Source organism: Sciurus carolinensis, chromosome 7 (assembly GCF_902686445.1).
Source record: "Sciurus carolinensis chromosome 7, mSciCar1.2, whole genome shotgun sequence".
NCBI lineage: Eukaryota > Metazoa > Chordata > Mammalia > Rodentia > Sciuridae > Sciurus > Sciurus carolinensis.
The window spans coordinates 153,222,901-153,234,490 of NC_062219.1; the positions used below are offsets into that span (position 1 = coordinate 153,222,901).

The 11,590-nt window shown below is 47.5% G+C and overlaps 1 protein-coding gene across 1 annotated transcript in view; it reads right to left on the minus strand.

The window, feature by feature from the left end:
* Dcdc2 (doublecortin domain containing 2) overlaps positions 1 to 3,176 on the minus strand; it is a 136,430-nt gene extending 133,254 nt beyond the window's left edge. Inside the window, exons 1-2 of the mRNA XM_047559805.1 lie at positions 3,084 to 3,176; positions 2,071 to 2,452 (exon numbers count right to left, since the gene is read on the minus strand). Coding sequence (XP_047415761.1) covers positions 2,071 to 2,363 — 293 coding nt within the window. The 5' untranslated portion in view covers positions 2,364 to 2,452; positions 3,084 to 3,176. The remainder of the gene's footprint in view (positions 1 to 2,070; positions 2,453 to 3,083) is intronic.
* Positions 3,177 to 11,590: the final 8,414 nt, after the last annotated feature.

Here is an 11,590-nt window from a genome sequence, read left to right on the forward strand (position 1 = left end):
GGAATTGTGTCTTTTTATCTTGTGAGTTGATAGTACCAAATCAACATAAGAGAATGTGAATTTCTAAAATAGTTCTACAATTTTCTGCTGTTCCTAGATTCTGAACCAGATTTCCACTTTCATGAAATTACTTTACATGGAAATTATTCAATTGAAAAATATATAACAAAAGGAACTTGACAAAGAGATGCCATACATGTATATAATATTGGGGTATTTAGAAAACACATTTCCATTCACAGCGTTCACTTTTTAAAACAACACTGTGAGGCAGGAATGATTATGTTCCTGTTCTGAATTAAGAAGCTGACTAGCTGAGCCAAGTGACTTGCCTGAGGACACAGTTAAAGAACAGCCAAGTCTCAAGTCACCTGTTGAAAACTCTGGATTTCTTTTACGCAGTTTCATTTAGCCCTTTTCTACAAAGTTAGAGAAAGCATACTTAAGGGAGGTTTCACAGAACGGAAAAATAAATCCAAATTGTACCAAGAATGTCTGTTGTAACAGAAAGCAGAACCCCTAGAACTCAGCTTGAATAAATTTAGGTGAGGAAAGATGATATTACAGAATGTTACGATATTTGGAAATAGACTGCTATACAGTTAAAAACAAAATTCACAAACATAGATTTATGGTAAAGATTTCTATTGATCAATTGATTGATTAATATACTGGAGCCCAAGATGAACTTTAATTTAAATGTTCAATTTAAAAATTATGGAATATAAAATTAGCATATGAACCAGCAATTTTGCTCCTAGGTATACACTCAAGAGAAATAAAAACTCATAAACAAATGGTCATAGAAGCATTATTCATAGTAGCCAAAAAAGTGAAACACAAATATTCATCTATTGCCTAATGGGCAAACAAGTCTGTAATATGCATAAAAGGAATGACATACTGATACATACTACAACATGAGTGAAGCATCACAGTAAGAAAATGAACCAGACTCAAAGATCACATATTGTATCATTCCATTTATGTGAAAGGTGCAGAATAGACCAATCCATAGAGATAGGAAGTAGATTAATGGTTATCAAGGGAGAGGAAACTAGAAGGCACAGGTTTCTGTAGGAGAGTGATAGAAATGTTCTTAAATTAGTTTGTGGTAATGGTTGCACAACTCTGTGGATATACTGAAAATCACTGAAATGGGTGAATATACTGAAAATAAATGAAATGGGTAGGTTTCATGTTATATAAATTATATCTCAGAAAAGTTGTAAAGAAATGCAGACTATAAAACCTACCTGTCCCATAACGCCCACCCCCAGCAACATAACTTTGTTCTTCTAGTTGCACTTATTTGTCCTTTGCATTAACTTTATCGTGTGCATGTCACCTCTCTTTTAGACTGGAAGTACCCAGACAAGGGGTCTTGACCTGATCATCTTTGATCTCTGCACAGACCTAAGCACAATTTGCTAATTCACTGAACATCTACTATGACCTGGCTGCCTGCCAGGAACTGGGGAACTGACCCCTGTCTTTGAAGGTCTAACCCAGGTGCTGGAGACAGGTGTGTGGACAAGCACAGTAAGCCACTAGCCTTTCCTAAGCAGGCAGGTGGTGGAGGAGGGTCACGGAAGTGGGGCTTGGTCCATTCTACTTGGAAAGAAAGGTTGAAGGGAATTAAAGTGGGAGGAGAGGATGCAGAGCAGTTTTCTCCTCTAGTGATAATATAGTGTTCAACACTGGCAAGCAATTTTAAAGAAATCTGTACTGAAACGCAAAGTATGGGTCCCAAGAAAAAGTAAGCAAAAATGAAGGGGAAAAAAAAAAAAAAAAGCCGAACAGAGAATGCAGAAGTGTGATTTGGTCACTAAATCTTGCAAGGATGCTTTTCTAAATTAAATTTCTTATTGTGTATACACAAATCTTAAGTCTGTACCTACTGCTACCAAAGAGAAATTCTTCTCCCTTCCCAGTTTCAACCTGTTCTCCCAACCCAAGGCCAAGTCAGAGCCCCTCGACCCACTGAGAAGAGGGGCGCGGGAGTCTTCACGTCCTCGTCAACCACCCAGCCTAGCGCACTCCAAGCAGGGCGAGGGCTAGACCACTCACTTGAGTTTCTTGAAGGCTTCCTGGCCCCCCGCCACGTAGTTGCCCCCGCTCTCGATCTGGTCCAGCTTTCGGATGCGGTGGCCCGTCCGCGGGGTGTAGATGTTCCTGACGGCCCCGAAGGGCGCCTGAACGCCGCCGGTCACCTCCTTCAGGAAGACGTCAAAGCTAGATACCTTCTTCTCGTGGATGACCACGCGGCGCCCCGCAAAGAACGGGTCCCCGTTGCGGTACACCAGCACGCTCTTCACCACGGGCTGGGACAGGTGGCTGGACCTGGCGCTGCTGCCGCTCATCTTCCCGTGGGACGCCGCCCCAGCCGGCTCCTGGCGGAGGCTGGTCCTCTGCCCCCGCGGCCCCGCCGCGCACCCGCGTGGATCGCCTCCTGAAAGGAGCAGGAGACTGACAAGCCACAGGTAGAGGAGAGGACGGCCCTGCTCCCTGCGCGCACCCGGCGGAGACACTGCAGGCTGCGGGACTCGGGTGGACCTTCAAGTAGTTCACCCAGCGCGCACAGCCAATCAGCGCTCGCGGCGAGCGCACACCTGTTTCGCAAACCTCCTGCAGAATCCAGGTGTGCACCTGGGAACGCGCGCTGCTCCGGGGGCTTTACACTACTGGCCCGGGGCAGAACCGGAGGGAGAGAGGTGGGGACACGCTCACACAGATCATAAATACGACGCGACTCAGTTTCCAGCGTCACGTCTGCAGCTGTTTCCAAACAACTTAAATTTCTTTTCTCTCGTCTTGCACCCCCACCCTACTCTCCCGTTCGCTCCCAAAGTAAAGCAATTAAAACCGTGACTGGAGCTGCCTAGACTTTTCCTTACTGAAAAGCAAGTACGTGGAATGCACCGAGCGGGCCAGAGGGAGCGAGCGCCAAGGCTCGAGCGTGCAGGACCCTCGCCCTCCCGTTGACCAGCGCCGCCGGGAGGCGGAGCTCGCTGGGCAGCGCGGGGGCCAGCGGGAGGGCGGGGCGGCCGAGGTCCCCAGGCGCCCGCCGCGGCCGTACCTACCGACACCGGCGCCGGGTGAGGCGGGCGCAGGCCAGGCGGCCGGGAGAACTGGGCGGCCGCTGGCTAGAGTTGTCCACGCCGCCGTTGCCTCTGCGCCTCCCTCGCCCCGCCCGCAGCCGCGTTGTTATTTCTCTCGGTTTCCATGGCAACCACGGCGCGCGCCCAGTGTGGACCCAGCCTGGTGCGCAGTCTCCCGCGGAGCTCAAGGGCGGCCAGGGGCTGCGGGTGCGGCGCGGCGGGAGGCACTGTCAGGCGGCAACTGCACAAAGGGACGCCTGCTCTGAGCCGGGTGGCGTGCTGGGAGCTAGCGGGCTAGGGGGACTCCGCTGTATGTGGAGCGCCACGCACCTCGCTTTATGCAAGAAGGAGCAGGGCTCTTCGCAAGAAGGCCAGAGGGCTGGCTGTGCCCGGGGCCTCATCGTGCATTGTTAGGTCTGCCTGCAGGACAGATGCGGAGAAGTTTCGAGAATGTTAAGAACCTCAGTAAAGAGTTGTCCGGTCCGTCTGGGACACACATGTTGTGGGACCAGGAAGACTGCCTTTTAAACCTGAAGTCTTGCAGCTCGTCTTCGCCAGTTTCCTTTATCCCTCCAAAGACCTTGCCAGGTTCAAGTTTCACAATATCGGCCTAAAAATAATAACCACCACTAACTGAACACTAGCCCCTACCCCTGCTCTGCTGGGCCTTTTACATAGATTATCTAACTTAGCATTTACAAAAGCCTTCCGAAGAAAATATATTCTTTCTCAGATGGGGAAACCGAAGTGTAGAGAAACCAAAGAAGTTTACCTCAGGTCACATTCACAGATTCAAAGCAATTCTTACTCCAGAATATCCTTAACCACTGGCATACCAATTTGTGTGGGGCATTGTGGTCTGGGGCAGAAATATTTTTATTAAAGTCAAGAAATGCATCAATTCCTTGAAAGTTAACTGTTTTCAGAAGAATGCCGAAGAGAACAATACACAAAGGAAATTCTGGGAGCTGACTGTGGAGATGTACAGTTGAGGGATAGGTGCAAAAAGTAGCTGTGAGAATGTGCTACCACGTAACTAGAAGGACAGGACACCTGTTTTGAGGACAGAAGGCAGGGGACTAAATGCCAATACCTCCAACCACCCAAAACTCACCACCACCTGCGGCAGCCCAGGCAAAGTGAATGCGTGGCCCTTGACAAAACTAAAGAATTCAAGATGGCAACAGCAGAGCATCGAACCCAGCACAGATTCCTTCTACCTGTGGGACCCTGTCACCAGCTTAAGAAGTTGCCTGAGTCTGTATTCTGATGCGTCTCACGATGGGGTCTCCAGGCCACATTTGTCTCCTGGCCTGCCTCTTGCACATGATATGGTGCTAATGCTTAGCTACTGTCTCTCAGTGATAAGGGCAAGGCCTTGATTCCTACCATTTACCAATTACTGCGGTTGACTCCAGACATGACCAATTTCCAGTCTAACATCACCAAGGGCAAGAGCTGTGCAGGAGCACATGAGTGCATGGTTTTTCAACCGTACAGAAGAAATGGACTTAAGTAACCTCCAGAGCAGAGACAATAGTGAAATGTAGATGGCAATGAACTTGGAATCTTTATCGTCTTAATTGTACTTTATGCAATTTAATTTTTAATAATGACTCCATTCACTATTCCAGAAAACATAATAAACGACTCTCATCAGTAAAGGCAGCCCCGGGCACACAGCTGCTCCTGGGCAGCTTCTCTAGACTCTGCAGAAGGCAGGCTGGACTCAGTGACTATACAACCTCGTGTTTCTCAGACTGAGCTCCTTTTCCCTCCTCCTCTGCCGGAAGCTGGAATGCAAGCATTTCTGGTCCTCACACACTTAGCCGCAGCACGGAAACAGCCAGCAGCGACAGCAACAACAAAGAGGTCACATATTTGCAATAGCTCTCACTGCCCCTGTTGCTCGCCGGATTGGTTTTGGAGCTCTTTTTTTCTTGTGCAGAATCTTGCAGTGAGCAAGAGGAGAGGATGGAAGATCCAGAAAAGTTGGGAAAACCCTGATCCCAAGGGACTGAGGAAGAGAGCAAAGCCACTACAGAGGGGTGCTGGGGACAAAGCCAGGAGAGAGTTGTGCTTTTAAGACTTTTCCCAAGCCTTAAAGGCATTGAGCATGAGAGGGATGGCCAACAAAGACTCTTGAAGAAGCTCTGCTGCACATAAAAATAATGCCACCAAGGCACGTGTTGCTTCCTCCAGTGCCAGAGCAAATCTCCTGAATGCTTTCATTTCTATTTTTCTACTCAAATAATAAATATTTTTATGTAACACTGTGCCGAAACCAGACCATGTCCTGTTGATAAGGGTTCTTTAGCCAATCACCAAGTTTACCAATTCTACTTCTCAAATAGTTCTTGAATACCTCTGAGTCTCCAAACCCATCTCCACTTTCCAAATTCAGGGCACCAACCCCAATGAGATCACTCTATCTTGGGTTGTTTCTGTACTGTCCATTCTCTGAGGGGTTGGCAGGGGAAAGAATGTATTCATTTCACTTCTACTTAAGACTCTTCAAGTGCCTATTATTTTTCTTAGATGAAATGGAACATCATCCACATTGATTTCGAAGGCCTGAATATACAGTCCCTGTTGCCTTGATTTCTATCTCTTCTCCCTGTGCTTTTCCTAAGTTGAAATTTGTTCTTCCACATCTTCAAATATCCCTTTGGACATACTTTCTGACTCACATCTGCCATCGCCATTTATTTGATTCACTCGGATGGATACTTCAAGTCCCAACTTAAATGTAATTTCCCGAGGAAAGATAGGTATCCCCCATAGATTATACCAATTGTAATGGTAAATCTTTGCATATGTTTAATTATAAATCCTTATATGATTATATGTTTGATTTTTGTATAATTATATGTGTATAAACTCCCTAAGAGAAAGGATTATGTCATTATTGAGCAACATCTTAACCAGTGCCTAGCACAGACAATGACACCTAGGAAGTACTAACTAGTTATTTCATGAATGAATTAATGAAAATTTGTTGTTCAAAAATTAAGTAAAAAATTTTTTTTCAAAAAACTGAAAAATGCCCCTATAGAAAATAAAGTCCAATTTGAGATCACCAAATTTGAAAAAAAAAAAAAAAAAAAAAACTTTCATGATTAAAGAAATTCTAAAACTAACTGCTTAACTGTTGACAGAAAAATCCAGCCATATGCAGAAGAAAGCAGCCTCGCAGGACACCAAGCTCTCTTGCCTGGTGTTCAGCTTTGATGCTCTCCAGGCAGAAGGAATGTGTGTGAAACCTGGAGCCCATTCTGCAGGTTTTCCATTGAAGAGTGCTGCAGCCTGTCTGGTGGGTTCCCAAATTAGACCTTTGGTTCCTTGAGACTGGTCCATGGATATGCACATGGATATTGCCGACTGCTCCTGCCACCTGTGAATCCTCTCCTAAGTTGAGGTGGTTTTCACAATGGCTAAGTTTTGCAAAACAACACACCATGCTGCCCACCCCAGCAGCCATGTTGCTGGGGGCAAGTTCCTTGGTAGAGCACTGGCCTGGTGTGCACCAAGCCCAGGATTATTCCATTCCAGCACTGAGAAGGCAGGAGGCGAGGCATCGAAGGGCCCATTAGTGGCTGTAAGAGGAAACACCCTCACCTCCTCTAACCACCAAACTATGGGGTAGGTATTAACGGCTGTGAGAGGAACCCTGCTCACCTCACGCACCAAACCACGTAGATTCCACTTACTTGACCTGTCTTTACCCTTCCTCTTCTCTTCATTCTCACTTCCCTACATCATTCCAGAGCTTAAGGTGTGTGTTTTATATGTCAACATATAACTTAAGGGTTAATAATAATAAATAGTTGTAGTTTACCACTTTATTCACCTCCCATTTATAATTCGAGATGAGAAACCTGGAGCCTTCTTTTCCACAGAGGCACAAATGGATCCTCAAGATGCCCATGAAGTGAATCTCAAGGATTCTAAGATGAAATGGAACATCATCCACATTGATTTCAAACCATGAATCTTATAGAAACCCACAGCTATTTATCTTTGCATTCTACATGAACTAAATGCCAAGTTACTATTTACTTTCTTTAAAAAAAAAAAAAAAAAAAAAAAAAAAAAAAAACATGCAATTTCGTGTTGAGTGATTCCGCACCTTTGAAAAGCTTTTCAGTGCACTGGAGTGTGATCTGCTGGCCCCACAGGAAGGTGGCGAGTCCGAGGCAGGAGACAGCCAGCCAGAGCAAGTGTCCAGAGAGCACCTGCTTCCTCCACGCTGCAGAGGGACTGTGATCTTGCCTTGATCCTCCAGCACAGGTACACAGGTAATGGCAGTGCTTAGCAAACACACATGCAATGAATGCATCTGTGCATAAGAGCGTGGGACCTGGTGGAAGAGGGGTGCCCTGCAGGGAGCTGAACAGCCACCGTGAGGTGCCCAGCCTGTGTTAGATGCAGTAATGGATGCTGTGGGGAGAATGCTGGAGGACCTCCATTCCCAAAACATGGAGAACTAAACATTCTGGATCATTCTCCTTCTAAAACAGTTTTTTAAATGCTGGATTTTTTTTAGAATATCTAAATCTTCTTGAATGCAGTGCCAACTTGCCAGGAATGGAGAGGATTCTGAAAGTCGAAAACAGAAATCCCGGGAAGGGCCCAGGCACCAGAGTCAGCTCTGACACTGCACATCCTGCCCCGACCTGGCTGCCCTGAACTGTGGCTCTGATGGCCTCACAGCGGGGCACAGATGCGAGTCTAGCCTTCACAGGCAAAGTGTCCTGGAGGAAGCGCTCCCACTGAGTGTGCGACCGCAGGGAGCCAGCCCTTGAATGCAACGTGAGCCGGAGAGCGAGAGCAAGCAGCGCAGGAGGTGGGTCTTTCTTTTTCCAATTGTGTGGAAGGCGAAGGTGGGAGGAAGGGGTGATAGGATTTGCCCCCTGCCCCCCATAACTCACAGCCACAATAGAAGACCATGGCAGCTATGAAATCTCATCAACTCTGCCTTTGTGATTTAAAAACTGTGCAGCAAAAAGTAAAAGTGACTGCGTGCTGGGAAGGGTCTCAGAGGGCTGAGAAGCCAAGGACTCAAGCTACAGGTGATTCCCACAGCTTACATTCCAGGAAATACGAACTCACAGTCTGATCCCATCGGACTTAGGAGAAAACAAGCCCTGGATGGCATCAAGAAGACCTAGCAGGCAGAAGAACCAGACCTGCAAAATTTCCACACACTGGAATTATCAGAGCCAGAATATGAAATAATGAGGCTTAAAATGGTTGAAGAAATAAAATGATTGAAAATACGAGAAAGGAACATGAGGCTAAACTAAGGGCCAAGAAATTTTTTAAAAATAGAACTGTAAGGTAGGATTTCTAGAAATGAAAAACATAAAATTTAAAGCTCAATGTAGATATTAAATTAGAGATTAGTCACATCCAAAGAGAGAATTGTTGAGGTGGAAGAATATAATCAAAGAAGCTATCTAGAAGACGGCAGAGAGAAATGAATAAATGAAAATAGGGAGGGAGAAGACAGAGACTACCGTAAAGCCACTTACCATGCATCTAACAAAAAAGATAAATAGAGAAAATGGAACAGAGACTTTGTTTGAAGTTTTCAAGAACTCTCCAAAGGTGTAAATCCTTATATTCAGGAAATCAAGTGCATGCCAAATAAAAAAAATCAATTCATGGTGGCCTGACCCTCAGAGTGAGAGGCAGAACTTTAAAGTTGTCCATAGTGTGATAACTTTATTTTTTTCTAAGGTCCCAGGCATCTAGCTCATGTCCCATCTTTTCCCTTTCTGCTACTGTCCCGAATGCTGTCATTTCTTTGCTTACAATTAATCTCCATGTTTTTGTTAATTTTGTAAATCTTTTGAAAGTCAGCTTGTGGCTTTGTCCACCATCTCAGTGGGAGACTTTCTTCCCTATGTTATTTATTTCTGCTTCTTTAAAAAGTTCCATTTCCTTCTATTTCCTTAAGTTTACTGTGCTGTTTTTCTAACTTCATAGGATGAAAGGATTGGGTTTGGGTTTTGGTTTTTCCTGCTTTTCCAGATCCATCTATTAGAAGTTGGCAGTCCGTGGCTGGTGGACCAAATGTGGCTCTCTGCCTGCTTTGTAAATAAAGTTTTATGAACACATGATCATGGCAAGGTGTTTATGTATAGTTCATGGTTTCTTTTGCACTATGAAAGGAGCAAACACAGGATTCAAAACCTAAAATATTTACTGCCCAGGCCCCTATTGAAAAGTTTGCTGACCTTTGCATTAGATCACTGTTGTTCATTGTGTTGTTCAGATACTCAACGACCCTTACTTCTGCTGTGGCTGTGAATTTTTGAGAGGTATGTTATAAATTATCATTCTGATTGTGGAATTCTCAGTTTGTAGTTCTGTCAATATTGCTCTGTTTTAGATCTATGAGTATCACACAAATACAAATAGTGGCCTCTGACCCAGGACTGACCCAAAAGGCAGCAGGGAGGCCTGTGGCACTGGAGAAAACTGTGGAGAAGGTCATGATGGCTGATGGCAGAGCCCCATCAGGCGGGGCCTTGAAGGCCTAGGAAGCAGGGAGTCTGCTGTGAGAAGCCCCACCTGGGGCAGTCAGTGTCCCTCTGAGGAGTGAGAGGGAGCCCCAGAATCTCTGGGCCATCTTGGGGAATCCAGGTTTCACACTCGGGCTCCATCAGAGAGAAGCCCCATAGTGAACCCACAGTCCCTGTTCTGTTACTGAAGCTTAATTATATAGACTCTGGAATTCCCTGGGAATTAGGGGATGTGGGCTTCACACCACCCTCTCCCCAGCGGTGCTTCTGCACCGGGGCTGGGATTTCCCTGAAGTTCCCCTCCCTATGGAATGAGGTTAGAAACCCTGAAAACCATATGCCCAGAGGCCCCATTAAAGTGCATGGTGACTTGGGGATGCCACTGGGCCCCCAGAGGGACCCGCAGAGGATCCCTACAGCTGAAGGCTGTGAGACAGTCCTCATCTGGATCCTGCTCAAGACCGGCCCCCAAGTGGTGCTGGGTGAGAGGGACGAGCCAACCTGGCAGATGGCAGGTAATGTGAATGAGGGCGTACACACCACACTTCTCTGCAGGGAGGCTCTGAGGCCAGATTTTGGTATCACTGGTGTTCTCTTGTCCTTCATCCCAGCAGAACATCTGTATGCCTCTCAGAAGGGCCCTCCCCCGTCACCCTGTGTAAACAAGCCCCAGGTGGCTGTCCTCCATTGCGCCTCGCCATGCGTCCTGCTCACAGCAGTCCTCACTCCTGGGAATGTCCAGGAAAGTGGACGAGGTCCGTTTAGTCACTGCTCCATCCAAAGTGCTTAGAACAGGGCGGGCATGGGGTGGGCCCTCGGTGACTGGATGGATGCTACCTGGCGGCAGGGAAGAGGGAGGCAAGGAGCAAAAGGTGGGGGGCAGGTCCCAGCTCGAGTCCCCGCGTGCCCACCACGGGGACTCACAGGGGCACGCCCGGCGAACTGCTGGGTGGACTCACCAGGAATGGATTTTATGAGACTCTCGGGCATCGCCTGCGAAATGCCCCTCCTAGAGGCGACGGAGGGGGCGGCCCTGGGTGGAGCTGGTGCTTCCCATCGCCAGCCTCCGTGAACTCTCGGAGAACGGGGGACGGCCACCAGTGAAGCCCGAAGACGCACCAGGTAAAGTCTGGAGTGCACTGGCACGAGCAGCCCGTCCTCAGCACTGTGTGAGCATCCCACGGAAGGGAGGGAGGCCAGAGGCCTGGCAGGAGGCAACGTCACCCGCAGGTAACTGGGCCCAGGTGCCAGCGCCTGCCTTCACAAGCTGCAGACTTAGGAGGAGAGAGCACCAATGCAACGAGAGCAGAGACAGAAGCTCTGCAGACCTGAGTTCACTTCCCGGGACCCCTGGTAGGAGCCAGGGCAGGGACTCCGCCAGGGGAGGGATGGAGACACCTGGCTCTTCATAGGGAAGCAAGAGTGTGACAAGCTGTGCTTATGCTTTAACCTGCTTCACCCTTGGTCTTAAAAATATAGGTTTGAGAGGTGAAAAAAAAGAGAAGGACTATGAAAAAAAGTCAACAGCCTCTACCAATGCTGAAAAAGACAGGAGCGATTTGAACACCAGTGTGGGCTTTGAAGATGCAGAACTCGCCCTGCTTCACCCAGAGCTGCTGAGAGGCAGCGCCACCTCAGCTGCATGATTCCTCCACACGAAGGTGGCACTTTGAAGACGCCTTTCTGAGGGATCTGGTTAATGAGATTCTCTGACCAGCAACGCCACTTGTAAACTGTAGGAATCCTCGGAGGGATTCATCAGCGCCCCAGGCCTTCTGGGGGCATTTAACTAGCCACCTGGAGGATTCTCCCGTCTCTAGACAGTTGTTTCACAGCAAAGAAGAAAAAGTTGCCTGAGGTTTCAACCACGGTCAAGTTCGCTGGAGTCAATAAACATCTGGGAGGGACCATGCAGAGGTCATAGGTCAGCAAGGCACAAAACCCAACCCTCGACCCTCG